General features: G+C 39.3%; 2 protein-coding genes across 2 annotated transcripts in view; one reads left to right on the plus strand and one right to left on the minus strand.

Annotated features, from left to right (window-relative positions):
- Positions 1-1,577: 1,577 nt before the first annotated feature.
- Positions 1,578-6,783, minus strand: LOC137993197 (peptidyl-prolyl cis-trans isomerase NIMA-interacting 1-like). The gene is made up of 4 exons (XM_068838904.1): positions 6,470-6,783; positions 5,228-5,350; positions 4,036-4,054; positions 1,578-3,165 (listed from the first exon to the last, which is right to left on the minus strand). The coding sequence occupies exons 1-4, from the start codon at positions 6,699-6,701 to the stop codon at positions 3,087-3,089; spliced, it is 453 nt and encodes a 150-aa protein (XP_068695005.1). The 5' UTR covers positions 6,702-6,783; the 3' UTR covers positions 1,578-3,086.
- Positions 6,784-6,801: 18 nt separating this feature from the next.
- Positions 6,802-27,500, plus strand: part of LOC137993193 (pre-mRNA-splicing factor SYF1-like) — a 21,731-nt gene continuing 1,032 nt past the window's right edge. Inside the window, exons 1-25 of the mRNA XM_068838899.1 lie at positions 6,802-6,958; positions 10,582-10,733; positions 11,284-11,337; positions 12,079-12,148; positions 12,576-12,773; positions 12,857-12,952; positions 13,615-13,653; positions 13,959-14,003; positions 14,627-14,746; positions 15,114-15,173; positions 16,322-16,406; positions 16,895-16,967; positions 17,475-17,774; positions 18,199-18,274; positions 18,460-18,546; positions 19,334-19,447; positions 19,657-19,743; positions 22,042-22,117; positions 22,250-22,359; positions 22,791-22,894; positions 23,409-23,508; positions 23,784-23,900; positions 24,919-24,976; positions 25,508-25,616; positions 26,642-26,757. Coding sequence (XP_068695000.1) covers positions 6,929-6,958; positions 10,582-10,733; positions 11,284-11,337; positions 12,079-12,148; positions 12,576-12,773; positions 12,857-12,952; positions 13,615-13,653; positions 13,959-14,003; positions 14,627-14,746; positions 15,114-15,173; positions 16,322-16,406; positions 16,895-16,967; positions 17,475-17,774; positions 18,199-18,274; positions 18,460-18,546; positions 19,334-19,447; positions 19,657-19,743; positions 22,042-22,117; positions 22,250-22,359; positions 22,791-22,894; positions 23,409-23,508; positions 23,784-23,900; positions 24,919-24,976; positions 25,508-25,616; positions 26,642-26,757 — 2,476 coding nt within the window. The 5' untranslated portion in view covers positions 6,802-6,928. The remainder of the gene's footprint in view (positions 6,959-10,581; positions 10,734-11,283; positions 11,338-12,078; positions 12,149-12,575; positions 12,774-12,856; positions 12,953-13,614; positions 13,654-13,958; positions 14,004-14,626; positions 14,747-15,113; positions 15,174-16,321; positions 16,407-16,894; positions 16,968-17,474; positions 17,775-18,198; positions 18,275-18,459; positions 18,547-19,333; positions 19,448-19,656; positions 19,744-22,041; positions 22,118-22,249; positions 22,360-22,790; positions 22,895-23,408; positions 23,509-23,783; positions 23,901-24,918; positions 24,977-25,507; positions 25,617-26,641; positions 26,758-27,500) is intronic.

Genomic DNA, 27,500 nt, shown 5'->3' on the forward strand with positions numbered 1-27,500 from the left:
AAATTTACCAGAATCACAATGATATGGGAAATTTGTATAAAAAGCATTGTAGGTATTGTTTAAATATCATTACTATTAATTTTATTCAAAGGGTCAATAATAAATGGAGACTATAACATGCAATTTTTAGTGGCACAACCACTTTTTGGTTTGGTTTTAGATATGGCTACATAAAAACCACCCATTGATCTTTTGGTACCAGGTGGCCAAAATAGAGACTTGAGAAACATGGATGAGATTTTCAAGTTTTCCATGACAACTTACATTAGAACAAACATATTTCAGTCAGTCCTTCCTTTTGTTCAAAATTAATTTGATTGTATGGAATTTGTGATGTTATAAAATTAACTTAAGTTGAACCTCCATGAACGCACAATCCTAGAATACCCCAAAAAGAACAGGAACACCTTAATAAAACTAAAAAATTTAGGAAACCAACCACACTCATGCAACAAAATTAATGAAAGAACAGAGAAAGTAATAAAGTAAACATGAATTAGAAAGCTTGTCTCTTTAAAAAAATATATGACCTATGCCTGAAGTTGCCACAACTCAGCTTATACCAAGTCTCACTGAACAATAGGTCAACTTCATTGGGCAATGCAAGGCCTGGCAGTAAATCTAACTCGAGATTTTAGGACTAATCTTTAAAGGTAAAGGTAAAGTCGCTTTTTTTAACGTCGGTAGTTCCTTCAGTCACGAAACTGGTATAAATGGAAGCTGACGGTGCACCCTTTACCCCCCTCCCTCTGTCAGTGCTCCATTTTACGGATACTTAACCGGTTTGTTAATTGTTATGGCTCAGATCGATCCTCGTTTCCTGAAAGGCCGAGTTTCTTCTCTGTTTTTCTTTCAAGAAATGTTTGCCCTTGCTGTTTAAGGACGGTGCCTACTAATTCAAAGGTATTTTTGCCCTGGTTAAAGATTATCCAGGAAATGTAGATCTTAACAAGTGTTATTGAAATCCAAGAAGAAAATTGGGGGTAACCACACATTTTTCAAAGATAATTCATGAATAATATTTGTTAAAACCTTTAAAATACAAAGCAATGTATGGCGCTCTTTCTCAAAATTATTGAAGTTTAATGATCTCTCAAAAATGCATGGTTACCCCCAATTTTCTTTTTGGATACCAAGAGTACTTACTGAGATCTACTTTCTCCAGACAGTTTTAAACCACGCAAAAATATCACTGCATTAGTACGCAGCACCGATAGGAAACCCGAGTATCTCGAGATGCGCAGAACGTATGCGCAATAACAATAGTAGGCACCATCCTTAAAGCTTTAGCTACATGGATCAGAGGAAAGTTGAAACAGACGTTGAAGTCACCGAGGATCGAACCAGGGACCTCTCCCTCTGAAAGCCGCACACTAACCAACTGAGCTTTAACGGCTTTAACCGATTGACTCCTGGGAGTGTCAGACTGAATAGCTTTTACTCTGTGTAATGCCAGAGGATTTATTTTTCAATCGTTGGTGGTTTAGGAGTCAATGGGTAATAAAGAAATACAAACCCCAGATAACTTGAATGCTGCGCACAACATTAATTGGCAATGAAATTAGTAAAAAAAAAACTGTTGTCAATGACAGCCAGTTGATGGCAGTGTCATTAGTATTTATTATAAATATCAATTTTAAAAGACATTACAAGGGCCAGAAGACAAAGTATTGTTCCTGTGATAAAAGGTCACCACAAGACTTGCCCACCAGACAGACCAAGGCAATCTTGGATGTCTCACCCCAGGAGCTGAACATAAATCTTTGAGGATGACACAGTGTGTGTGTGTGTGTGTGCAAAGGTAAGTGAATAATCTTAGCACATCATCACTGCACTGTGCAACTTCTAATGGGAATAAAAAACTCCAACTGAAACTTTGCTCATTCAAAGCAGGGGCTGCAGAGAGGGAGAGGCTGGGGTGTTATAGCCCCCCCCTCCCCCACTTTTTCTTACAGTGTTGTTTTTGGCTTTATCAAAGACTTAGAAATTAACACTACCCCTACACATACCAAGTCCTAGCTCCCCCACTTTCAAACATACTCCATGGCCCCTGCAAAGAGCATATTGTTTGTTCAAATTGATTGAAGCATGCATTCCAACGTTGTTACAGACTTGCATTCACAACCTTAAGGAAGCGTCTACTTCTTTGCCTTGACTTTTAAATTCAATAAAATTATTATCCTAAATAATAACTTATCCAGGCGTCCCTCATTTTGAAGCCAGCTTTCATATATGAATATGCCTTAGAGCAAAAACACTAAATTGTAGGACTCTGAGCTGGACAAGTTACATCATTCATCATTTCCACTTTGCTGGCACTTTCACCTGGGGATGTACCATGATAGTGTATACCAGATAGTTGTGAACATGACTTGTCGTGGCGCCATATCAGGAATGCACCATCTAGTTTTGATGGGGAAGGGAAAATAGGCCATAATTATTGCCAAAAATGGGAGAAAAAATGTACAGGAGCCTGCTTCAGTTGTTCAAAGACTGGCTGGGATAACGTTATCCAGTGGATAAGTCAGTACTCAGAGTAACTCCACATTAAAACATTGGGTTTTCATACATGCCTTTACTCAAATGTGCTTTATATAGAGTGTGCCTGTTCACAGTTAAGCGAGCAGATACAAAAATCTTTGCACAGATGGAAACTATCAGATAGGGACCTATCCACTGGATAAGGTTATCTTGCCTTTGATCGGCTGGGTGCAGGAGAAAAACTCTTGAAGATTCCAGTGCTAGGGAAAAAGTCACACAGTCTAATAATTAATTGCGTAAACTCTGACACCCAAAATGCGAAAAAATAATATTACACCACTAAACTCCTAAAACTACTCTTTTCCTCAATATTGATTGACAGACCTGACTGCTTAATGTTGTGCATGCAATGCACTTTGTTTACACGGCTGGTATTTTAACCATGCTTAAATGAATCTGATGCTGCTTTTTACTGTTGATTACAGGCTATGGCTCTTTAAGCTGGGGAACAAAGTTACTTTTGTAAGTTGTTTTTGCTGGCAATGCTACATGCACATGATCTCATAAGTTCCAAGTTCTCCATATGAGCTACACTTCCTTGGTGCTCATCCCGTTCTCAATATGAGATGAATGCCTGAGTCTGTGAAAACTGGTTCACTTAACTCACCAATCTTCAAGGCAAACCTGTTTTCAACAAAGGAAAGAAAGGTTTACTAAGTCAATTTATTATTAAATGAGTTTAATTGAGGCCTTTACATAAAATTTGCTTAATGAACAGAGCTCTCAAGTCTTAAAGTTTCCAAAGAGTGAGATGCTTGCTGGAGATTGCGCCAGAGGCATAAGTGTCCTGTGTTTCTTGTGTCCGAGGTACCAAAAAATTTTTAGGGGGGAAAAGAGAGAGCCCGTGCCCATTACCCTAAGAGAGCCCGTGTTATCATGGTCAGCTCAAGCTGACATGTCGGCCTATACTTCATAAATTAACGATGATGCCGCGCGCAGAAAAAGTATCCATTTTAGGCCATACTAGAGTAGAATCCCAACTATTCTGCAGGCTCTCCTTTCATCAACTGACGTTCCCTTTCTGTTGCTAAATCAGCCTATTGTGCAATTGTCAGGGACTGGGATAAAGTAAAAAATTGTTGTCAGTTTTCAAGTTTGAAGAAGAAGACCATTGCGTACACAGTCGATTCGCGTATTGACGACAATTCGTCACATCGTATCTTTCATAATTCCGCTTCGGAATCTGTAATCACCTCTGGAAAAAAAAACATTTTGACGAGTCTCAATAAATGAGGAGACGACTGCACAAGAGAGAAAGGCACAGAATTCTACTTCTCCTCTCTTCAGCGGATTTTGTTATTGATCCAGTACGAGTTTTGTCAATCCGATCTGATCCCATGCGATCCAATGCAGTCAGATCCTACCCGACCCGACCCGACCCGATCCGTTCCAATCTGGTCCGGTCCAGTCCGGTCCGATCCTGCTTTCGCCAACACCTGGCTTTTACTCTCTTTGGAAGTACAAGTATCAAATTCATTAAAGAACTTTACTTACGCTGCTTCCTCAAATGGCCCTAAAAACACAAAAAAAGCAATTTAGTTGAACATAAAGCAAGACAAGAGTCATTTTTTTGCCCATTTATAACAGTTTAACAACAAGTTTCAAACTACAGGAGATCAGCATGACTTTTCTGGCAGTGGTGTAGTATCTGTTTGTAACCTGGTCATTGAGGTGTTAATTAAAAAAAAGCTGATCTGCTGTTTGCCTGAATGGTAGAAAAGCATTCAAGACCATAGCAGTGCTTCCACAACCTATCCCCCATGCATCATACAGATAATTAGAAACAGATCTCAACTCAACCAAGCTTAAATTAACTAAGCAGTAATTGTCTACTTATTTGGGAGGCTACAAACCATGGTTTGCCCACCCGCTTAGACCAACCCAGGACACATCTGCAAAAAGCTGGTGCTCTCACCACTGCAACTGACTTGCTAGATACAGGGCTGTCGCTAACTCTTTAAAGTGCCTGTCACCTCAACACACTTTTCCAATATATTTATTCTCTGAAATCGTCCCAAATACATGGTGTTGTTTATAGAACCTTTTGATTGAAATGTCACTTTTTTATTGGCTTTCAAAAACGGGAAAAGTTATCATACTTTGATCCATAACCGCGCAATTAAGGAGAATGGGTTCGATACCGGGTTGACGTCACAAATTAATTTGCATTGAGGAAGTTCTTTGAAAACAGCGATGCAAATTAATTTGTGACGTCAACCCGGTATCGAACCCATTCCCTTTCATTGCTCGGTTATTAATCACGGTATGACCACTTTTCCCATTTTTCAAAGCTAATGAAAGAGTGAAATTTCAATCTAAATGTTCTAAAAACAACACCATGTATTTGGGATGATTTCGGAGAATAAATATATTGGAAAAGTGTGTTGAGGTGATAGGCACTTTAATTAAGTAAGTGGGGAAATTAGAGTCACCTGCTAATAGGCCATTTCCGAGTTCATGTCTACCTCCTCTTCAAAGCGAGTCTAGGTGCGAAGGTTTTGTGATGGTAATTAGTTCTACTTAACATAAGAATGAAAACTAATTTTCATAACAAAAGCTTCACACTTAGCCTCGCTTTGAAGAGGAGCCAGGCAAGAACTTGAAAATCCCCTATTCTCTTAAACTGTATTTGTATATTTTCCACTCTCAAATTGCTTGTTACAGTTGCAATTTATTAAGGACTTACTTTGCATCTGTCCAGGACCAAAAAATCCTAGATCACCCTCCTTCCTTGCACTGCTACAATCACTTTCGGTGCTTGCTAACTCCTGTAAGGTTGATTTCTCAGAGACAATGTCTGCACGATAACCTATGGAGTGTGACACATCAGTCAGTTTTATCACATAAAGTTCTACCCTACAATCTCAGAAGGCTTTCTCCTGGTAGCAAAAGGGTGAAAGATCAAAAGGATTATCAATGAAATTTAACACTAAACCACTACCAAACATTGAAATTTATTCCAGGTTAGCACCCTTGTGGATCGTGAGTGGTCAAGGATTTTTTAACCAAAACAAAAGAAAACACTTCAAAAAGAACGGTGATTCTCAGGAGACTGAGAAATTAAAAATTGCCCTGGTTTCTTCGTTTAGGAATGCAAAAATTTCACAATATTATTATTGTGACAATTCTTTTAGCCAAAGAATAAAATAACTCGTTCAGATGATGCTTAGCCAGTCCATACGAAAGTCTTTTTTACTAGTAAGTAAATCATTCTTTTAATTCATTGAATATATCAAACCCATTGGACCTTTAAGCAAGGAAAAAACATGAAGCAAATATTTTTATGTTGAGTTGCCATGAATCAAAAACCTCCTTGAAGGTGAATGCTTGTAGCTAGATTGCGTGTCTGGTCATGCACATCACATGCCCAAAAACATCCGCCACTTCATAAATTTGGTTGTGATCAAATAAAGGGGTCACTGTTTTTTGGATTCAACAAATGCATTGGACAAAATTATATTCTTGAGTTATGTCAAAGCAATGAAGGAACAAAAGAATTGCCTGAACCCTTTGGTTCATACTGACAGAACATTTGTCATTCCAGTGTGATTTAGAGAACATCCATGTTATCTGGAAGGGACAGCTTATGTTCATGTTTCTTCAACCTTTCTTCCTATTTGTCATTATTTTTACATTGCATATGTTGACTCGCATAGATGTTGGAAATCTTAGCAAACTGTGCCAAGATTTTCATAGAAAGCTGAAAAAGAAATGGCCTGAAATGTCAGATTTACTCAAATGCGTTCCCTGAAATTTATTCTCAGTTTCCATCCTTCAGTTACCAAGACCGATGTTACCGTTAAGCAAGCTGTCTACATTGCTGGGTGTGGCACCAGGGTACAAAAAGAACTTGGGAGCATACCCCATGCAAAACGCGCGAACGTCGATGCCCTGCAGCAAGAAAAACTTCGGATTTATTTACTAATACCTTTAATTATTTCTAAAGCCTCATTTTTACTGCGCGTTATCGTTTCTTGTTTCCAAGAAGATGGCCTTCTCGACTCAGTGTGTTTGACCAGCAGATGTGAAGCGCGCACTTTGGTGGCTGCTTCGTCTGATGGCATCTCCCACTGACTCGTATTCGTCTGTCTATTGTAGTAATAACTTTTCCCAGTGGACTTTGATGTCCTTTTCTCCCAGCCTGAAGGTAATTCACTCATTATTCTTGATAAAACGCGAAAGAATTACCGATCCTGAATGCTTCTCCTTCGCCTGCACTTCGCCTGCAGTAATTCAACGCGATCACGCATGCTCAAGTGAATGACCACTGATTTTGCTCGCTGGCTCACCTTTCGTAATGGCGACGACTTTGAATTTTGAGGAATCATCGCTCGTAATTTTGTTGTTATAGTACGAGGCATACTATCAAGAATACTACGACACAAAAATGCCTGTGAGCTCCAGGAATCTTATTATAGTGAGTACATGTTATCCATCCTGGCGTGTAAAGACGATAAGCTTTCAAGGTTTTAGAGTTGTTGAAAAGGCTTTGAAATTTGTTAACAAGCTAAATCTGATGTCCAAAGCAAAGCAGATTTGCATAGATGCCAACTCTCCCGGATTATCCGGGAGTCTCCCGGATACGGAACGAATCTCCCGGTCTCCCGTACGGGTCATTAAATCTCCCGGATAAAAACGACTCTGAACCTAAGTTCACAGACGTTTCTCCATCCTAGACTCAAATTGCATCCCCAAGTTTAAAAAAGATCGATTTTTTCAAACTCGTTTCATTGTTTCTTAATGCATTTCTTCATCTCTGAGCACAGGGTCCAGAGGAGATATGTTTGTCGTTAGAACATCAAAACCCGTCGAAAACATCTGAAATAATGGGTTATTTTGATCGCGTTACAGTTTCGTAACGAAACTGTAACGCGATCAAAATAACCCATTATTTCAGATGTTTTCGACGGGTTTTGATGTTCTAACGATAAACATATCTCCTCTGGACCCTGTGCTCTGAGTTTCAAACTCACGTTAATAGAACTAAACAAAATCACTTCCTTTTAAAGGAAGTGATTACCATAGCCATATAACCGATTGTTTGATTGGATCTCCGATTCACCAATAAAAATTCTTGACATAAGTACCCTGTTTTCCCGCAAATTCACATTGGTGGCAGAATATTCTTGTATTCTGAAGGAGCTGCTGGGGGATGGGTGGGTGCATTTAGGGAAGGGGGGGGGGGGAGAGGAGGGGAGGGGGAGTGGGTAGGTTGATCGAGGGGGGAGGGGTGGGGAGACCGGATGGAAAAAATCTCCAGATTTTAGATCTCCATAGGTTGGCATCTCTGGATTTGTCAAAGTTATCATGCCATCTGTTGCATAATGGTGCATGTATATCATCTTCGTGAGAAGTCATAGAAGACAGGCAGGGATTAATGGAGGTCTACGTAGCAGCAGGTGGCAGTGCTTTTCCAAGGGTAAAGGGTAAAGGGTAAAGGCAAAAGGTAAAATTAAAGTCTGCTTACAAGCCAAGTGGCCCATTAGGCCGGAGCTTATCCCGGTTTCTGTAGCATGAAGCAACCAGAGTATTTCTACTCCCCCCGGGATGGGATGCCAGTCCATCGCAGGGTTACCCCCGGCATTAAATTTGCGGTACCCATTTATACACCAGGGTGGAGAGAGGCACTGTGAGAGTTAAGTGTCTTGCCCAAGAACAACACTATGTCCACAGCCGGGGCCCGAACCCGGACCACTTGATCCAGAGTCGAATGCACTAACCATGAGGCCACCTCACCTCCCACAATGGGTAAAGGGTAACAGGTAAAGGTTTAGTATTTATCTTACAAAATTTAGCATTTTAATTTCTTTAATTTCTAACAACCTGACCCATGACTTTATAAGAATTATCTCAAGTGATATTACCTTGTTGCTCTCATTTCATCTTCGTCTTTCAAGTTCCTTGAAAGTTAGAACAAAACTCACATGTAGTTCAATTATACCCACTTGGATGTGACAACAAGTTACTTATAACATTTACTATGACCTTGTAATCTAAAGAACAACGCAAGTTATGAAGTAAAGATGAAGTGGTTTTTGTTTGAGTGTCATGTAAATGCTGAAACATACGCAATTTATAAGGTCACCCAGAACTCATGAAGCTAATTAATGCACCGAGCGATGGACGGCAGTTTTTGTTGCACACTAGCGCAAAATTTCTGTAGGCAATCACAAAGGTGCACAAATCCAAATCAATTCCAAATTCACTTTAGATACTCTGGTAAAAACCTCTGTCCATCTCACTTGGCAAGAAAGGTTTGCAAAGAAAACAACATATATAGTCTACAACACAGATACAGTGGACCAGGCAGAAAACATTGCTTTCACTTCATCCCCTGTTCTCTCTGAAAAGTTTTCCTTACACAGAAAAATTTATTATGAGCATCATATATTATTTGAGAAAAAAATGTCATTTGGAACATTGGTTACTGCTCAAAACCTCGCCCGTGTGGAGCTTCGTTCAATTAATAGGCTAACTTATTCACTTACCCCAAGAATAAACTAAGGGTGTGTTCTATTGAGAAACTTGGGGGTGCGTTCGATTGGAAATCCGTTTTAAAAATTGCGATCTTTCTGATTTTCATTGGAACACAAAATCCTAAAACGGATTTATTTGCGGATTTTATCAATTGCACTCATTCTCAAGATTTCAATAGCAAGCCATTTTTGGATTTTGTGTCCAACTACACGGCCAAAAGATCCGAGTCTTAAGTTCTACATGCAGATTTTTGTAGTGAACGCATCCACAGAGTACAAGCGAGACAGAAAATATCAGTGTGTAGTTTTTGCCCCATTCATGGGATTTGGTCTGCTTTGCTCACGTACATAGGGCACGCATGATATTACTTCCACAAAAAGATTAATCATGAATACAACAATAATTTTATTTCTTGGACCATGCAATCAAGTTTTCCCCATTTCAACAGGGTGTATATAACTGTAATAGGAATTATTGGCTGTGCCAAGCACTTCAGCAAAAAAGGTTGGTTCAAAATATTACCCTTTACCCTTGGAAAAGCACTGCCGAACAGCAGGTATTTTTTGCAGCACAGGTCACAGGTCAGGTTTACAGGTCACTGTTGTAACAATGATAAAACAACCCTTAAACCCTAAATTAATGCTAGCGCAAGGCCTAAAAGCTATAATTTTGGCCTATTTTTACGTTAGGAAAGTGGTAAGGGGTATTTTGGTGATTTTAAGACAATGACCTGTAAACCTGACCTGTGACTTGTGACCTGTAAAAAATACACAACTGTCTAGCTACATATTGTAGAGTCTCTACAATATGCAGCTAGACAGTCGTGTATTTTTTACAGGTAAGAGAACTATTGAACAGTAACCTAACTCTTAACACCATCATCATCCATTGTTAATACTGTAACAGTAAATTGAAGTTTCATATGTTTCAATAGCAACTATACAGTGTATGTTGTCACATAAAGAGAAGCCGTACTTTGGAGCACCTTCAATAATTGGTACCTGTTAAATCATGACTCAATCAATAGTCTAAGAAATATGGGAATATGGCAAAGAGAGTCAAGGGCCCTACTGAACCAAGACTTTGTTTACTTTTTACCTCAGATGACCTATTCCAAAATAATCTTGTTGATTACCAGAGTGTCTGAGTCATAATTTTAAATTTCTGGTTTCATCATTTGAAGCTTTAGGGTATTTTCTAGGCATTTTAAATTTTAAGAGTCAAATATGATATAAATTAGCTCATGTATTTAACTTTTTTATTTGGTACATAAGTTATTAATAGACACAGCCCTTTATGTGAAGTTTACGTAACTTTAATCTCTCACCATGGACAAATAAAGATTAAAGAAAGAATGTGCAGTTGTTGTCTTGTCAAAATTGGGGAGTCTTTTGTTAATTTTGAATGGACTTCAACTCTTTTATCATTTCTATAAATTATTGTATCAGTAATTATGTAATGTATTAAAATTTTAATAGTTGGAACATCACTGCACCTTTGTCATTGTTTTCCATTTCAATTTCATCATTGTAAAGTGGGGTTAATTTCTTGTTTTCTTTTTAGGAAGAAGAAGATCTTCCATATGAAGAAGAAATAATCCGTAGTCCTTACTCTGTGAAATTTTGGATGAGATACATAGAGCACAAAGCTAAAAAAGGCTCCAACAAGGCCCTAAATCTGCTTTATGAACGTGCTCTAAAGGAACTACCAGGAAGGTACTGTCCTTGTTCTGTCTTTGTTGTCATCTTAGAAAAAACAACAATAATTAAAATATCATTATTTTTCCACCTCATGAGTAGTTGTGTTGATCTGATTGCCCTAGTAGTTATGCCAAGGCCAGACATAGGGCTACAAACAACCGTAAGACTAAGCATACAATTCATAGCACATACCACACAACAAAGCTTGATGCTTCACATGGCAGGTGAGATATCATTGACTTCTGATAATAGTAACAGTACCCAAGTCTCCAAGATGAGCTCTTTAGTGATCTCTTGGGTTAAACGTGTATTTACTGTAAATATGTTTAAATAAATAAATAAGAGTTAATTTTTAAAAAAAAAACAATACTGCTCTGAAATCACTCTGTTGAAGGAGTGGAGAAAAGGTCAGCAGTGGCAGATATAACAGAAAAAACTGCCCTCCTGAGGTCACCTGGCTTTTCATTAAGTCGTTGAAAACTTCAACTTCAGAATTTAGGATGGTAGACCTCATGAGTTTGGACCTTAACTTACATGTACAAACTTAAGATTTTTTTCCCTTTAGCTACAAGATTTGGTATCTGTATCTTAAAGAAAGGAGAAAGCAAGTTCGAGGAAGGTCAGTGAACAATATTAATGGATTAAATTATTGGGTGCTTCATGTTGTGCGTTGAAGGCACACTGTGTTGTGTGTTAATGCATCACTCTTAAAAGCTAACAAGATTCAACATTTAGGGTGCGTTTGATTGACTGTATTCCGGAATAAGAATACATGTAATATAAGTTAGAAATCCTTCGTTTTTACGGAGATTCACATTAGAATTGTCAAACATCCACTAAAACGCTATTTTAAACATATTTTTATTATCCTTGCTGCTTTGAAACGTGCCAAACATTCCGTTTTAATCATCACTCCACATATTCTTATTCCGGAATAGGGTCAATCGAACACGCCCTTAATTTACTTCTTTTCCATGATCATGATAGCACAACAAGGTGCATTTAACATTTTATTTGGTACAATCAAAATAGCATGTAATTCAGACCATCTATTCCTCTAATGTGTCAGTGGTGTTAATTGGTTTTTGTTGAGATGGGAAAAGAAGAGCACTTGGAGAAACAGTTATTAATGGAGCAGAGTTGAGAATCAACAAACTCAACCCATGTATAACATCTGATCAAGTCAAGGAATCAAACTGAGCTCCCATGTATTGGTGGGTGGTAAATGGTTTTCACCAACCTTGCTTTTATCTGTTGTACAGTTGTCTCAACATATTGAGGCCACACACTCATGAACCATTGTACACGTAGGGTTTAACATTGAAACATACAGTGTTTTATGGGTTTTATCAAATTTCAGACCCATAACAGATCCAGCGTATGAAGATGTTAACAATGCGTTTGAAAGATCCCTGGTTTTCATGCACAAGGTAAAAATAGTTCTAGTATTTTTGCCTCTCTGTTTTTTAACAGACGTTACAACATAAAGTTCTCTAAAAGACCAGATTGAGTTTTTTTTCCTTGTGTCATCTGTTATGATTGGTTGCTCACCCTGGAGGCATACATCACTCATACTGTACATCATACTGTACCTTGTGTGACTTTCCTATACAGTATACAAAAATTTTGGTTTTATCAACAGAGTTGATAATGTAAATTGGCCACCGTACGGAGATTCTAAAAGCTGACGTTTTGAGCGTTAGCCCTTCGTCAGAGCGAATTGACAGTTCACAGTTTCTATAGAAACTACCACCTTCTTTCCTATACAGTGTCATTATGTCAGACATTATGTGGAACATGTGAACCAGTATTAACAAAATACAATAATGTAACATATTGCTTGTCCTTTATCAAAAGATGCCTAGAATTTGGATAGATTATTGCCAGTTCTTAGTTGACCAATGCAAAGTGACAAGATCAAGGCGCACCTTTGACCGTGCTCTAAGGGCTCTTCCTATCACTCAGCACACCCGCATTTGGCCACTTTATCTCAAGTTTGTCCGCAAACACCACATTCCTGAGACAGCTGTGAGAGTGTACAGAAGATATTTAAAGGTCAGTGCACACTACTGGAGGAGGTTCCATAACTGAACCCTTTGAAAGCAAAATAATGAGGTGGGATTTTGTTATCCATCTAGCTTGAACCAGAAAACACTGAAGATTATATTGATTATCTCAAGTCTGTGGGCTGGCTGGACGAAGCAGCAGCACGGCTGGCATTCATCGTCAACAAGGTATTTGATTTCTTCTCTACTGGTATAAATGAAAAGAGTGTCACCAACTAATCAGCAGCAAAGGCTGTCAATGTACACGAAATCATATAGAACACAACGCCGCTCTCATTTCTGGCCATAATGTCATGTACTGATTTGTAAAAGTTGTGTTTTAATGACTTACAACTGTTTAGGATTGTAATAGAATTCCAGAATGTGAGAATCTGACAATATCCATCTTTGCTTCTTCATTTGAGCGATTCCTGTATCCGAAGGCCAGGGTAATCATAATATAAACAACAGTAAAAATCAGTGAACAGTTTATTAAGTATTTAATAAGTCTTAAGTCTATCTGTTTAAGTGTGCCTCTGCAGTCAAAAATTTAGGGCCAAAGTTCTTTGAACGATAAGTTATAATGTTTTGTGTAGAAGGTCAAGTAAGCTGAATACTCTAAGGGCTCTTCCCTTTTGTCAGAACTGGCCGGCCAGACCTGTCAGTTTGCAAAGAAAATGCTACAGTTTGAAGGAACACTTGCATGCATGATAAACCCTCACATTCTTCTGGAGGAGTATATATCATCCACGAAATGTGTTAATTTGAAGTCATTGTAAGAGTTAATCCTTCTAAATGCCTGGTTCTGGCTATAAATTGATGTTGTGTGTGGTATTCTTGATCTTTTGTAGGAGAAATTTGTTTCCAAGGAGGGGAAATCAAATCATAAGGTATTTAAAGTTTCACGAAACCAAATATGAATAATCATGTAACAGGTGATCTGAGACTTGTGAATTACACACTGAGCAAAGAACTGTTTGTGTATGTATACCTTCAGTGTCATATTTTTGGGAAAAAATTGGTTTAACTAAAACTATTTTATCCTGGTAGTTTCCTTGTGTCTTCTTTTCATGTTTCATAAGGGTGCCAGGTAAAGGAATTTCAAATCAAATCAGGTTGAAGTAATTTGCACCTTTACTCATTAACATCACCATCCACAACACTGGTGTAAAATAAAGCTGTCCTTCTTTTTTAGCTTTGGCAAGAGCTTTGTGAACTTATTTCCAAGAATCCAGACAAGGTAAGGATGAAGTGGAAACATTTGTAACATCTTTGGAGCTAGTCTGCCTCCTCTCCTTTGAACCCCACGTGATGATGGTGGCCTTTTACCTGATTTGCATCTTACTAAAAGGAAAGGGTGCTTGTTTCTGTTAATTAATGGCTCATCCTTTCCTTTGAGCACAGAAAAGGACTTTTGCAATTTACTTTGGATCAACCTCGATGAAGACTTGAGACAATAGTGTTGATATGATGGGTCTTTGTAACTTTTCAACCTATTGACCCCTGGGAGTAAGACTTACAGTACTCTGTCTAACACCAGATGATCAATTTCAGTTGTCAGCTGTGCCTGAGGAATGGGCAAAGCTAAGTCATAAGTCTCCAAACAAGAGAAGCATTAAGCTATGTCTAACTATGACGATCTTTCACTTAGAAAGTCATTACCTACATTCATTCTTTTTCTACCTTTAGTCTTTTTGACAATCATGGAATGTTGACAATAATAATAATATTAATTTTACAGTTGCACACTAAAGCAGTCTAGTAGAGTCATTCATCTTAAAATACTGATATTGTTTTTATAATTAATGCATGCTATTAATAGGTATTAACAAGTGCACTGGCTTCATTTATTGATTTCTTTAGATAAAGAGTCTCAAAGTTACTGACATTATTCGTGGGGGATTGCGCAGGTTTTCTGACAGTTTGGGTCAACTTTGGAACTCTCTTGCTGATTTCTTTATAAGAAGTGGACACTTTGAAAAGGTCAGCTCCTTTGTTTTTGATTTCCTTCATTTTGCTTTTTTGTAGTTATCCAAATGTGAATGGGAATAAACGAGAGTGGGTTAAAATTAACAAGCAACAAGGATGTGAACAGGGAAGAGGATAAGAATGAGATTGAGAATAAGGAAGAGGGTGAGAATCAGGATGAGAATTGAGAATGGAAGTGAGTCAATGACAACGAGAATGAAAATTAAATGTTAATGAGGATATGGACTTGTAAGGACAGCAATGAGGACAAGAATTTAGAAAAGGATGGGAATGGGAACAGAAAGGACAATGAGTACTTTGGTGAGAATGAAATAATATCATTCCAGGCCACTAAGTGAAATTTCTGTTTCGTGGTTTTCAGGCTCGTGATGTTTATGAGGAGGCTATTCAAACAGTGATGACTGTCAGAGATTTTGGACAAGTACTGTGAACACCTGAATTACAGTAGCCCATGGGCAAGCTCTCTCAAGGGGGTGGCGCGTTGGGAAGGAAAGAGGGATATTTCCCCTCTTTCCTCTTCCACCCCCATCCCCTCATCGAAAGAGCTTGGTTGTAGGCTATATCTACAGTTGACCATTTAACTTACTGTGTCTTGCAGTTAACAACATTTTAGCGGAAACCCTTTTAAATCCTGTGATCCAATCCACTTTGGGGAGGAAAACCTTGACAATCATTTTTTTACCAGCAATAATTTTTCTGGGAAAGGAGATGACAAACCAATTACCTGGAATATTTTTGGCCAATTAAGGCTTGTGTTTACATTAATTTTGTAGACCAAGACGTTTTAGAATGTTGTGCTAATAACAATGAGTTCTCAACTCCCAAAAAAATTGGACAAAAGAAGTTGGGATCATGTCCTGGTTAAACTGCAAGTATCTTTGGTAAACCAAGATCTGTTGTTTTTTTTTTTACCCAGCAGTTTAACTTAAAAAGAACGTTAAAAGAAATCAATATTCTTGTGAAATTAAAGTTAGTACTTTAACACTTGTAGGTTTGCACTTTTAGTCCAAGTGTGAATTGTTTTGCGTTTTTACAACAGTAGGAATACCTAGATGATATTCATTAAATTTACCTGTCTTAACCCATTTACTCCTGGGAGTGAGACGTAATAGATTTTACCCTGTCTTAACAGCAGACAATTTTTACTTGTCAATGGGGCGGTCCAGAGACCTGTTTATGAGTTCAGATATGTCCATGATTGACCCTAATTAGATGCATGTAGATTTCACTAAGCGTCACTAAATGTTCTCTTGCTCTTAGCGCCAACTTCAACATCACTCGTGTCACAGAATTACAGGCACTTAACGTCACAAAGTGTCCCTCCCCCAAATGTTGCTCTTGAAGTGAAGATTAACTGCTTCATTTACCCAAAGTTAAAAATAATGCTGACCTTTACCCTTACCTCATTGTTGAAAATAGGTAGCAAGCAGCAAATGCTTAAACTTAAAGAGATACTTCGTGTTGAATGTCAAAATTGGGCGTGCATCTAATAACATCTAGCACATGAATTACCGGTACTTGGTGATTGACAAAGCAAATGTTAAGTGACTGATTTTTTTTTGCTTCAAGGTGTTTGATGCATATGCACAGTTTGAAGAAAGCATGATAAGTGCGAAAATGGAAACAACGGCAGAAATGGGAGCTACTGAAGAAGGTGCAGACTTTGACATTTTTTTACCCACATAACAGTACTGTTCCCAGGGTATTGTCTGTTAGCAAATTATTATAATATGATTCCTGAGCATTGATGCTGTGGCCTAGCTGGGACAAGGCTTAAGGTGTCAACTTGAAACTTGACTAACTGAAGGGATGGTGACAGTTTCAGTGTAATCATGCATAGCATTATTTCTCCTTACATCCCTCAGTATCCATTATCCCCAGGTCCCAGCTTTTCAAAGGGTGGATAGCACTATCCACTAGATAACTCAATTATTGGTTTTGCTAGTTTTTATCCGCTGAATAGTGATTTATCTGGTGGATATAGCATTATCCACCTTTTTGAACAACCGAGGCCAGGGCCATAAGTCCTGTCCACACAAATGGACTTTAATTGATGATAATATTATTGTTAGACTAAGAATTTTACATTGTGTTCAACATGTTTTTGTTATGTGAAATGTTGTTGATGCTTTTGTCTTTTAGATGATATTGACTTGGAACTTAGGATGGCAAGATTCGAGAATTTAATGGATAGAAGACCCCTGCTGCTTAGCAGGTAATAAAAAATAGAGAGTTCTCTGGCTTTTAAAGAAGTTTTAGTTTAACCCATGTTATCACTTCAAGTTATATAATATGTTACAGTATCTCCTTGGTAGATTGCTTCAAGTCTCTAAAAAAAAATTGTTATATTTACAGGAGTGTTTTACCGGAAACTGAAATACTCGTAGAGTCAATGTGACCACTACATCTGGGGAGCCAGTGGCTATTTCTGGCACGTAACACGAGTGGTCATATTGAGTCACGATTCCTGCCCTTTTTAACTTGCTTTTTTTTTGTTTGTATTGATACCCAGGATTTGTATTAAAGCCTGCTTTTCAATCTCTACCATGTATATTTATTGTCCATATAATAAAAAGAAAATTACATGGTAGCTCAAAGATTTGAATTTTATGTTTTTCTGGCAAGAACATAAAATTTTTCTTGCCACTCAAACATAAAATTCATATGTTCTCGCCACCGTGTAATATCCTCTATACATTTTTATTTTCTATCAAATTTGTAGTGTGCTGTTGCGCCAAAACCCTCACAATGTCCACGAGTGGCATAAAAGAATCAAGTTATATGAGGGAAAACCTAAAGAAATCATCAACACATACACAGAAGCAGTCCAGACGGTAAATCCAAAGCTGGCATCAGGAAAACCTCACACACTGTGGGTGGAGTTTGCTAAGTTTTACGAACAGCACAGACAGCTTGCGGAGGCTAGGGTGATATTTGATAAAGCTACGAAAGTGAATTATCGCAAAGTGGATGACTTGGCCAGTGTATGGTGTGAGTTTAGTGAAATGGAAATCAGACATGAGTGAGTAGAGTTTTTTTTTTTGCAAGAGTAGTGAGAGAGGTGAATGAATCAACCGTTGCTTTTAGCTGGTTTTCCCATCCACACCCTGCCAATTAGAATGAATATTCAATATTCATTGTGGTCCTTTGACTACAAAAGGAGGTTATGTATGGTCCAGTGGTTGTGATTGTTGTGACTGCTTAGATCACAACAGTTTTTTACGTTTAATGAATCGAACTATGTACTTATTGACGGAGTGGGAGGGCCAAGGTCATGCGCCATGACCGAGGGCCAAATATCAGTCATACCTCGTTTTGTTTTGAAGTTCTCTACTGGTAAAACTTGATAAGAAAGCACTAAGTAAAATGGACATGAGGAAACAAAAAACATGCTAAAGCATTCTTGTCAGCTTTTTAATTTTAGTTTTGAAATAATTTCTTTTCAGAAACTACCAACAGGCTCTTGATCTTATGAGGAGAGCAACAGCCATGCCGTCTGCGAAGACAGACTACTATGATGAGGTGGGAGGTTTAATTTGGTTCAAGTCAACACATTCAAACCCCTGCCGAATGGCCTCTCGATCACTGGAAACACTTGCATAGAAAAGTATTATCGTATATTGGCATTGAGCACTGTTCATTCCATTAGAAGAGGCAATTGACGACGTTGCATGATCAAAAAAAATCTCGTATTTTTTTCTTCACAGACTGAAACGGTACAAAGACGTGTCTATAAGTCTTTAAAGCTGTGGTCCATGTATGCCGACCTGGAAGAGAGTTTAGGCACATTTCAGGTAACCATGGTGACATTAAAAACGAAAGGAAGGAAGTTTCTCTTTTCCTTAATTAATCTCAGATCTCGGTGGGCCTCCTACGTTTTCAAACCGCGTTGGAATGGGAAAAAATCAAGCGTGGAAAAATCCCAGAAGTTAAAATTTGTCGGAAAACAGTCTCCCTCGGAAGCGCAGTTGGTATATGAGATCTTGGAAATTGTGCTTAGTGTCCTAAAGTTCAGTTTTTTACTCGGATCCACGCCTATTAAAGCTTCTGTTATCACCTTTAGACACTCTCAATAGGTTATACAGTATGTGCGTGTCTATGTTGATGATCAGATGGTGAAGTGTGTCTTCTTAGGGATTCCTTGACAACCCCTAAGAACTACCCTGTACCAAACCCCTATTGAAGCACGCTAGCCCTTGATAAAATACTGTTAAAAATTAACATTTGAGGAGTGTTACTGAAGTATGATATAAAAGCAGAACCCTCGGCCAATATTCCCACATTTTCGGCTCAGTACGCAGTCATTTTTGTCAACCAAAAATATCGAGTATTTGTGGCAATTTGGCGGATTTGTACAAGCTGCAGCCGTTGTTAGTTTACTTAGCACATGTAAAAGACTGGATACAAATAAAGATGCAACAGGAGCGATGGTCACGACTTAATACAATGGAGCTGGGGCCTATGCCGATCCCATGAAATAAGATGTTGTGAATACCTGTGTACGTTTTAGTGCACTGCAGCCACTCGTTCGTTTTATGTTACCTGTAAGTAACTTTTTTGCTCTCCTTTTCAATTCTGCAGTCGACCAAGGCAGTATACAACCGTATTTTGGACCTGCGAATAGCAACTCCTCAGATCATCATAAACTTCTGTACGTTTCTTGAAGAGCATCACTATTTTGAGGAAGCTTTCAAGGTTAGCTCAAACGCATGATATTTACTTTACCTCAGTGCTCTGTTGGTCCATGTCATCGCGGTGTTACCTGCGTTCTCCTTGAAGTTTGTTTTATGTCGCGCAGTAATCTCACTCCGTACAAATCTAAAGTAAGGACTTATCACGGGTTAAAACTCCGTCTGTAAAAAAATCCTCTTGTTGACTTCTTTCGTGGTATTGTTTTTTTTCAGATTTATGAGCGCGGCGTTGCGATGTTCAAATGGCCAAATGTGTTTGATATCTGGAACACGTATCTGACAAAGTTTATCCACAGATATGTAAGTTTGATTTCAGAAGAATTTAAACAGGTTGATATAGTGTATTTATTATATGACTAGCTCCGTGAGCGGGCAAGATGAACCAAATCGCGCGCTCTGATTGGCTACCCGAGCGGGCAAGATGGAGCGATACTGCCCGCTCGGGATTTCTCGCTTGGTCCCGCAAGATCAAAGATCATTTTTTGGTGTTTTAAGTCATATAATAAATCCTTTATTGACCAAGATTGTTCGGTCAAGATGACTGGATATTGGCCTCGTTCTTTTTTTGCGTGTTTATGGACCTCGACTTCGTCTCGGTCCGTAAACACGCAAAAAAAGAACTTGGCCAATATCCAGTCATCTTGACCTCACGCTTGGTCAATAACCCATACTTATTTCACATTTGCGGTGGTCAGTTCAAACGCTTACAGTCTTCTGACCAAAGCACGCTTCCCCTGGTCGCCACGTCGTGTCTTCCTTTATCTGTTACAGGGATGCAGGGATAGCGCAGTGGTGAAACCACTCACCCCCCGCCAATGTGGCCCGTGTTCGATTCCCAAACTCGAATTTGCAAAAGATAATTATTCAGAGATTATTTGGTATATCGAGTCCAAATTTTCAGAGAGACCTCATTATGCAAAGAACTTTCAATAATTCAGTTCTTTATTTTCGGCTGACGGATTAAAATACGAGGGGCGTATGCTAATGAGGTAAAAAATGTAAGCAAAGATTCCCCTATACATTGGTGTGAAGGGAGACTGTGTTATTCAACGTGTCTTGTCCACTTTAACGGAGCTAGGCCTCGAATCAGCGACCCTATGGTCTGGAGTCCGACCTGCTAACCACGACACCATCCTGCCTCCACTTTCGCTGTAATATTAAGTAAATCCTCGGTAATTAATTGTGTTCATACAATAAGTGTGAGTAAAGCTGAACTGAGCCGAATTCTCGTTATGGTGGCCATTTAAAAACAAATCGCTTCAAAGACTCATTCTCAGCAGGGGCTCCTGATTCGGAACTTACATCTGTCATATCTTTCCTTGGAATGGAGTTATCGTTTTGTCAGGCTGTCCATATTTGGAACCGCTCTGCGACCAAGTGCCATCAATAGACCTTTTTGCAGATACGGCCGCCATTTTGATTTCTGTTGTTTCGAAAGACATTATGGGATGCCCGGGGGGCAAATTAATATGTATTTGCCCCCTGGGCATTCCATAATAGCTATTCGAAACAATAGAAATCAAAATGGCCGCCGTATCGGTAAAAAGGTCTATTCTGGCCAATTGACACACGCACTCTTTCCAATTACAACAACTGGGACAGCTGTTCCGGCGCTCCTAATTCGAAGTTCTTGCTCTCGGACGTCAGTGGTTTTGTGACTCACGCAATAAACGTAACGTTTTGTCCAATCTCCGTAAGTGCTCAGGGAAGATAGTAATTGTTGCTGCTGTTGTTGTTGTCCAAATGCACCAACCACTGGAACAAAAGTACCCTTTGTTTTGGCAGCCAATTAGGCACTAATTGGACCTGTACATTAGAAACAACAAGTGCCTTCAAGTATATTTAACAATTATTCCATGAGCGCGCGTTGGATATGAGATGGTAAATAGCCAACGAGGCGCGTAGCGCCGAGTTGGCTATAACCACTCTCATATCCAACAAGCGCGAATGGAATAATTGTTTTATTAAATTCCTTAAACTCCAAAGTTTAGAAGTACGAAATACGAGCGAAAAAAGCGAGAAAATCCTAGCGAAATCGAAAAAAGTTGATGAAGATGCGATGTTGTGTAATACCTCGTGGTCAGACAGACGCAGGCTCATCACAAAAACATTTCTTACTTTTTCGCGTATCTCTAAGCTTCGAAAGTGATCCAAACTTTCCAAAAAACGTTTTTCTTTTGCTTTATACCGAAAGAAATTTCGCTTTCTGGCGTAAACGTTTTTAGTTTAGCAACGCTAAGCGCAATCATTTACCATATAAGGTCAAACTAAGGTATATGAGCTGATAACCGAGATTGAGTGAACCAATCAGAGCACGAGAATTGCATTATCCGAGGTTGAGAATTTAATAATTTAGAATATCTGAACTGATCTTTACGCCCCCCATTTGGTTTTTGTTGTTTTTTCGGCAATGAAACGACAACACATTGATTCACTGCAACTGTAACAATGGCAAATAATACATGTGTACCGGAGAGAGCATCTCTTTTGTATATCAGATGGCATAAAATAGGTCAAAATGTTTTGTTAATGTGTGGTGGTAGTCTTTACTTTAAAAACTCTTTTAATTCGCGATCACGGGAATTTTGTTTTTCGCAGGGTGGCAAGAAATTGGAGCGTGCAAGGGACCTCTTTGAACAAGTTTTGGAAGGTTGTCCTGCTAAATTTGCAAAATGTGAGCTGGCTTACTGAATTTTCCTCCTCTTTTTTTGTTGGTTTCTTTGTGTTTGGGTACTTTGTTTCCTTTACAGGCTTTCCTCATAATTTCTGCGGCTAACACTTTGACTCCCTATCTTTAATTTTTCAGGTTTTTATTTGATGTACGCCAAGCTTGAGGAAGAGCATGGTCTTGCTCGTCATGCTATGACGATATACGAGAGAGCTACTAAAGCCGTCCTACCAGAGGAACAATTTGAAGTAAGCTTTTCACCAACCAAAAATCAAAGAGTTCAAACGGCATTAATTGTAGTACTTTTTACAATCCGGCATTACGCCACTCATATTATCCCGCTTTTAAATTTTGTGACAAAAGTAATTTTAGGCCGGATTGTTTCTGGTTTGCGTTACAACTCGTAAATCTCATGCCACCCTCTGAACCAATCAGATTGAAGAGCAAAACTGTTAATGACTTGCACGCACGCGTTTTCCCGCGCCTGTAGGATTGCTTTGCGTTGTGATTGGTTCATTTTGATTGTCTGTGTCGTTAGTGATTGGTTGCTTGGTTTTAGTTCTGCTATTCTGCTCCAAGCAGTCGTTGCACATGTGGTTTTTGAATGCCACTACATTTTGTTGTAGTACTGAATCTTTAAAATCACGCGTTTTGTGGGTGCGGTTTTTTTTTCGTACAGATGTTCAACCTGTATATAAAACAAGCAGCGGAGATATTTGGTGTGACACACACGCGTGAAATCTACGAAAAAGCCATTGAAGTGTTACTAGATGATCAAGCGAGGTAACCAAGCTGTTTGCGCCCTCTTTATCCTCGGCTCACCTTGTCCAATTTACCATTCGTGGCCTCTTGTTTCTTTTAAATGTCATAAAAGCATGCTTAATCAACTGATAACCTGTGGCCTCAAGTTTAAATTTTACCTTAGTTTACCCTTTTGTAACTGTTGTGCGGCGTTGGTGTAGATTAAAAAGACCGTACCAACACGGCAGCTTTTTGGTGACCCACCCAGGTCTCTCGCTTTCTCATTATATTATGTTTGATTGTCTCTGGAAATGGAAAATTCGTTAATGTCTCCATTTTGGCAGTATCATGACGGGGTTCTTATTTCATCAAAATTGGCTTGGTGTCATTTACCTGGTTATAAATAATGAATGTTTGGTTCTCAAGTAACTCGGTCATTATTTTTCTTCTCCATTTACCTGCAAATTTTGCAAAGAAACTATTAATTGCCGCGCCGGGCTTCTTTTCCTCCACTAAATGCACGTCTAACTTATCTGTTTATGTTTTCTTTTTTTAGAGAGATGTGTGTGAGGTTTGCTGATCTTGAGCGTAAACTGGGAGAGATTGACCGAGCCAGAGCAATTTATATGCACGCTTCACAATTGGCGGATCCGCGGGTAGGCACATCAACTTTGTCGAATTTCCGAGCTCAGAACAAAGAAATTTCAAAGAATCCCATTTTGCGAATCGTCCAAAAAATGTGTTGTTTCTGTGTCAATAAGGAATACGGTGAGCTTGTACTGTAACTAATCAGACAAAATTTGTGAACAAAGATTCCCCTTTTCGGAACGACTTCAACATAACAGTTTCTTGAAATTGTATTTTGGAATGACGTGCTTACGTCATCTTCGTTTGAATGGACATCACTTCTTGAAACAACTTTTTTTCACAGACCACCCCGGCGTTCTGGAAAGTGTGGCATGACTTCGAGGTTCGGCATGGAAACGAGGATACATTCCGTGAAATGTTACGAATCAAAAGGAGCGTGCAGGCGCAATTTAACACACAGGTCAGGCGTGGTAAATTGTCATATTTTTCGCCATTTCATCGCTTTGTGATAGCTATAGAAAACTTCAAGCGTTTCTTAACCGTTAGTCCTTAAAGTGAGTTTTCAGGGCCGCTGTGAATTTTCCTATTTAATGGTCTGCCATTACTAACGATCTTGAAAGAGCTGGATCGAGGAGAAAATGATGTCAAAGGCTCACTAGTTTAACCCATTGACTCCTGGGGGTTCCCCATTGACGAGTGAAATCGTCTGGCGTTAGACAGAGTAAAATACTAAGTCTGGCCTGTTTAGGCCGGTTTAGGATTGAATGGGTTAAGAATGCAATGCGTGTGTACGCCGCAGAATTAACATGCAACACGGGAGTTTTAGGCTTTCAGACTTTTAAACTCCCGTTTTCCTTGTACAATAAGCTGCATTCACACTGAAATTTTAAGCTAGTGAGCCTTTGACGTCACTTTTCCCTGGATCCAACCCTGTGAGGTCCAATCGGTCGGTCTATAACCTGAGTAATGGCGGACCTTGAAATCCATAACTTACCGACCTTTGGATAAAAGTTAAAGCTCAAGATTTTGCCAGTCAGGTGTTTAACAAACACTTTCAAAATCTGAAGAAAAAATGGAAGTGATTTTTTTTTTAATCACAAGGGCACTTTAAGTAATTACTGTAACTGCAAATTGTACGTTTCTTCGCGAAGCAAGGGGCTTTCCCGGCCCATAGTGGAAATAGTGTACATTTGATCAAACCAAATTTTTGGAAATTTTGGGAAAAAGTACATGTAGCGCAAAAATATTGAATTACGCAGGCAACCCCTTCTTATCGCAACTGCCTCCCAACAGTAATTAAAAGGGTGAGTAATTAGGCCTTTTTTTTTAAGGATGAGAGACTAAGGCTTGATTCACCCCTGAAACGAAGACTGCCTCCTCATCCATGAAATTCGAGCTGCTGGCGAGAAAACGTAACGTTTGTGAGCGTTAACGCGAACGTTTCAACTGTTGTAACCGCTGAAGTTGTTTCTCCTTAGGTTAATTTCATGTCGGCGCAAATGTTGGCAGCAGCTGCAAGCAAAACCGCTGGAGCAAGTAAGAAATATTTGGCTGTTAAAGCATTGGTCCGCACTTAGAAATCACTGATTTTGAGGAATTGGCACCGCCATCTACGTTCCGCCGTAATTATACGCCCACGCATTTCTTATTCGTTAATGGCCCACTTTCAATATATTAAAAACAGTCCTAAACAAAAGGCATCATCTCGAGGCCCTGGGGAATAAACTCATACAAATCCTTATATTTATTCCCCAGAGCCTCGAGATGATGCCTTTTGTTTAGGACTGAATTTTAATATATCGAAAGTAGGCTGTTGCGGGATTGCTATTTACGGTGGCACTCGCAGCCATCTCCGTCTTATTGGCTACAGGACTGCGAACTGCAATTGTTGACCTTCTTAAGCCCAGTGCCACAAGAGAGCAATTGCCACCATTGTCAATTTTAAATGTAATTCCTGTTTGAAATCTTTAATTTTCTCTTCCGAAAATTTCGCCAGTTTCTTGGAAACGAGACAACTGGAAGTGTATCGGAAAATACGTCTTTTCTCTTTTGTCTTTTGCTGTCAAGGTACAGATGAACCAGTTGTTGATGACATGCAGCGGTTAGAACAGCAGGCCCAAGCAGTAGCAGCCAAGGATGTGACTGCCAAGTTAAAAGAAAAAGTCCTGTTTGTCAGGTTTGATTACGTTTCAGTGAAATGTCTTTTTGGTGATTTCAAGAATTGAAGCTTGACTTTCGATCAGTAACAGGTTGACACACACTCAGTTCGTTCGTCGCTTCCTGTTTCGTTCGTCAAAGTTCCTCCGTGGCGTACTGTCACCTTCTTTTTCAACGAGAGGCTACGGGTAGCCTACACTTTGTGCGAAGGATTTTAGCCGATTTCCCTTAAAGTTCACAGTATTTCAGTCTTTTACGTATTTCGTATGTTACAGTGTCTTGGTCAATATCCAGTACAATTCCGAAGTCCTAAGTGACCCAATATTAGCCCGGTGAGATGTGTTACCGAGTGAAACGATAACGGGATATGGCATTGCGTGCAACGAAAACGCAAAAACTCGTTTCCGTTCACGCACACACTTCTTTAATACATATTTTCCCGGTAGTATGCCACGTAGTGTTCCGTGGTCTCGTGGTCATCGCGAATGCCTCTGAATGAGGAGATACCGAGTTCGAATCCTGCTTGTGCTGCCTTCTCTGAAAAGTGTCCCTACGAGGCAAAGAAATCTTACGCACGCGCAGCCAAATGGTGACCCCCCCAAAAAAATTGAGAAAAGAAGAGTGAGAGCCGAATCTTATACTTTGTTCGAAGACACGCAATCGAGTCACGTTTTACAAGCCCGAATAATTGGAGCTTTAGCGCGGTGGTTTACCTAGCATATGTCTGAACTGGAGGTCCTCTTAATGATCAAACGCATAGCGTGAGGCCATTGTTTTTAGGATGGTCAAACAGTGAGGGTATTGTCCAATTTAATACCCCTTGCTATTGATATAGGAAATCGTGGTCAAAGAACGGGGACATCATTATCAAAAGTAACGGCATTTTCACGTCATTTGGAAGGAGCATAAACCCATGTGTTAAACCAATCGCCTCTGGTTTGAAGGACAGTGGGAACTTTGCGGTGGGAATTTGAGGCGCTCATCTTGCCTTTCGTGCTTAGGAAAACTTCATTGAGCTTCTTTGACCTTTATATCTTTATACAGAGGGGAAACCAGTGATTCTGACAATAAAGAAACGGAAGCTGTGGCAAACCCGGAAGAAATAGACATTGACGAAGATGATGATGATGATGATGATGATGATAATGCTAATGAACAAGGTACTCAGATTTAAGATTTCGGTGCTGTCTTCCAATTTTCGGAGGTAAAAGTTGAAATATGGGCCACTAGCAAATCCGATCCGAAATCATTGTTGGGTTTACATAGGCAACACAATGAACTGTAAGTAGCTGCAAAGAAAATCGCCTGAAAACCGCGATACATATCGCCCATGGCCGAAAACCATTGCAGATTGCGAACTCGTGAAAAAGCGGTGGTCTTTCGTTTGACTAAGTCAAGATGGTCCTCCTTGCCAATTAGCCGCCTAAGGGCCTCTTTGCCCGATCTCGGTTGATCGGGATGCTTTTGACCATTCTCTTGTGTTGTCATAAATCAATGGTACGTTTCATCACAGTTAATAGAGGGACTGGTTACCGGTATGAAACACTAAGCCTGATTTCTCACTAGCGACGCAATCACAAACATACGTAAGAGCGCTTATTTCACCGTGAAAACGGGGTTGACGCAAGCATAAGGATCAAAATTTTTCCTTTTCTTTGTGCTTTGCGCTTCTGCTTGCGTTCGCTTGCGTCTTGTGAAAACGAAACGAAGCATAAGCACAAGGAAATTTGCGACGTCTGGCCAATAGAGCTTATTGGAGTTGAGCCTGCAGGCACATTTTCTTTTGTTTAAAACTACATGCAAAAGAGGCTTAAGGGTCAATTCAATACAAAATGAGCCCTTAACCTCGTTTATGTGGCAAAACCGCTGATCACTCCGATGAGGGCTATTAAAGCACTCGTTC

The sequence above is a fragment of the Montipora foliosa genome, chromosome 2 (genome assembly GCF_036669935.1).
Source record: "Montipora foliosa isolate CH-2021 chromosome 2, ASM3666993v2, whole genome shotgun sequence".
NCBI classification, from domain to species: domain Eukaryota; kingdom Metazoa; phylum Cnidaria; class Anthozoa; order Scleractinia; family Acroporidae; genus Montipora; species Montipora foliosa.

Bases quoted from the DNA above. Each gene is read 5' to 3' on its own strand.
- LOC137993197 (XM_068838904.1), bottom strand. From the start codon at position 6,701: ATGAGTGAATTACCTTCAGGCTGGGAGAAAAGGACATCAAAGTCCACT. The intron at 5,351-6,469 runs GTATTAGTAAAT...CACACTCCATAG, and splicing joins GGCTTTAGAAATAATTAAAG to GTTATCGTGCAGACATTGTC.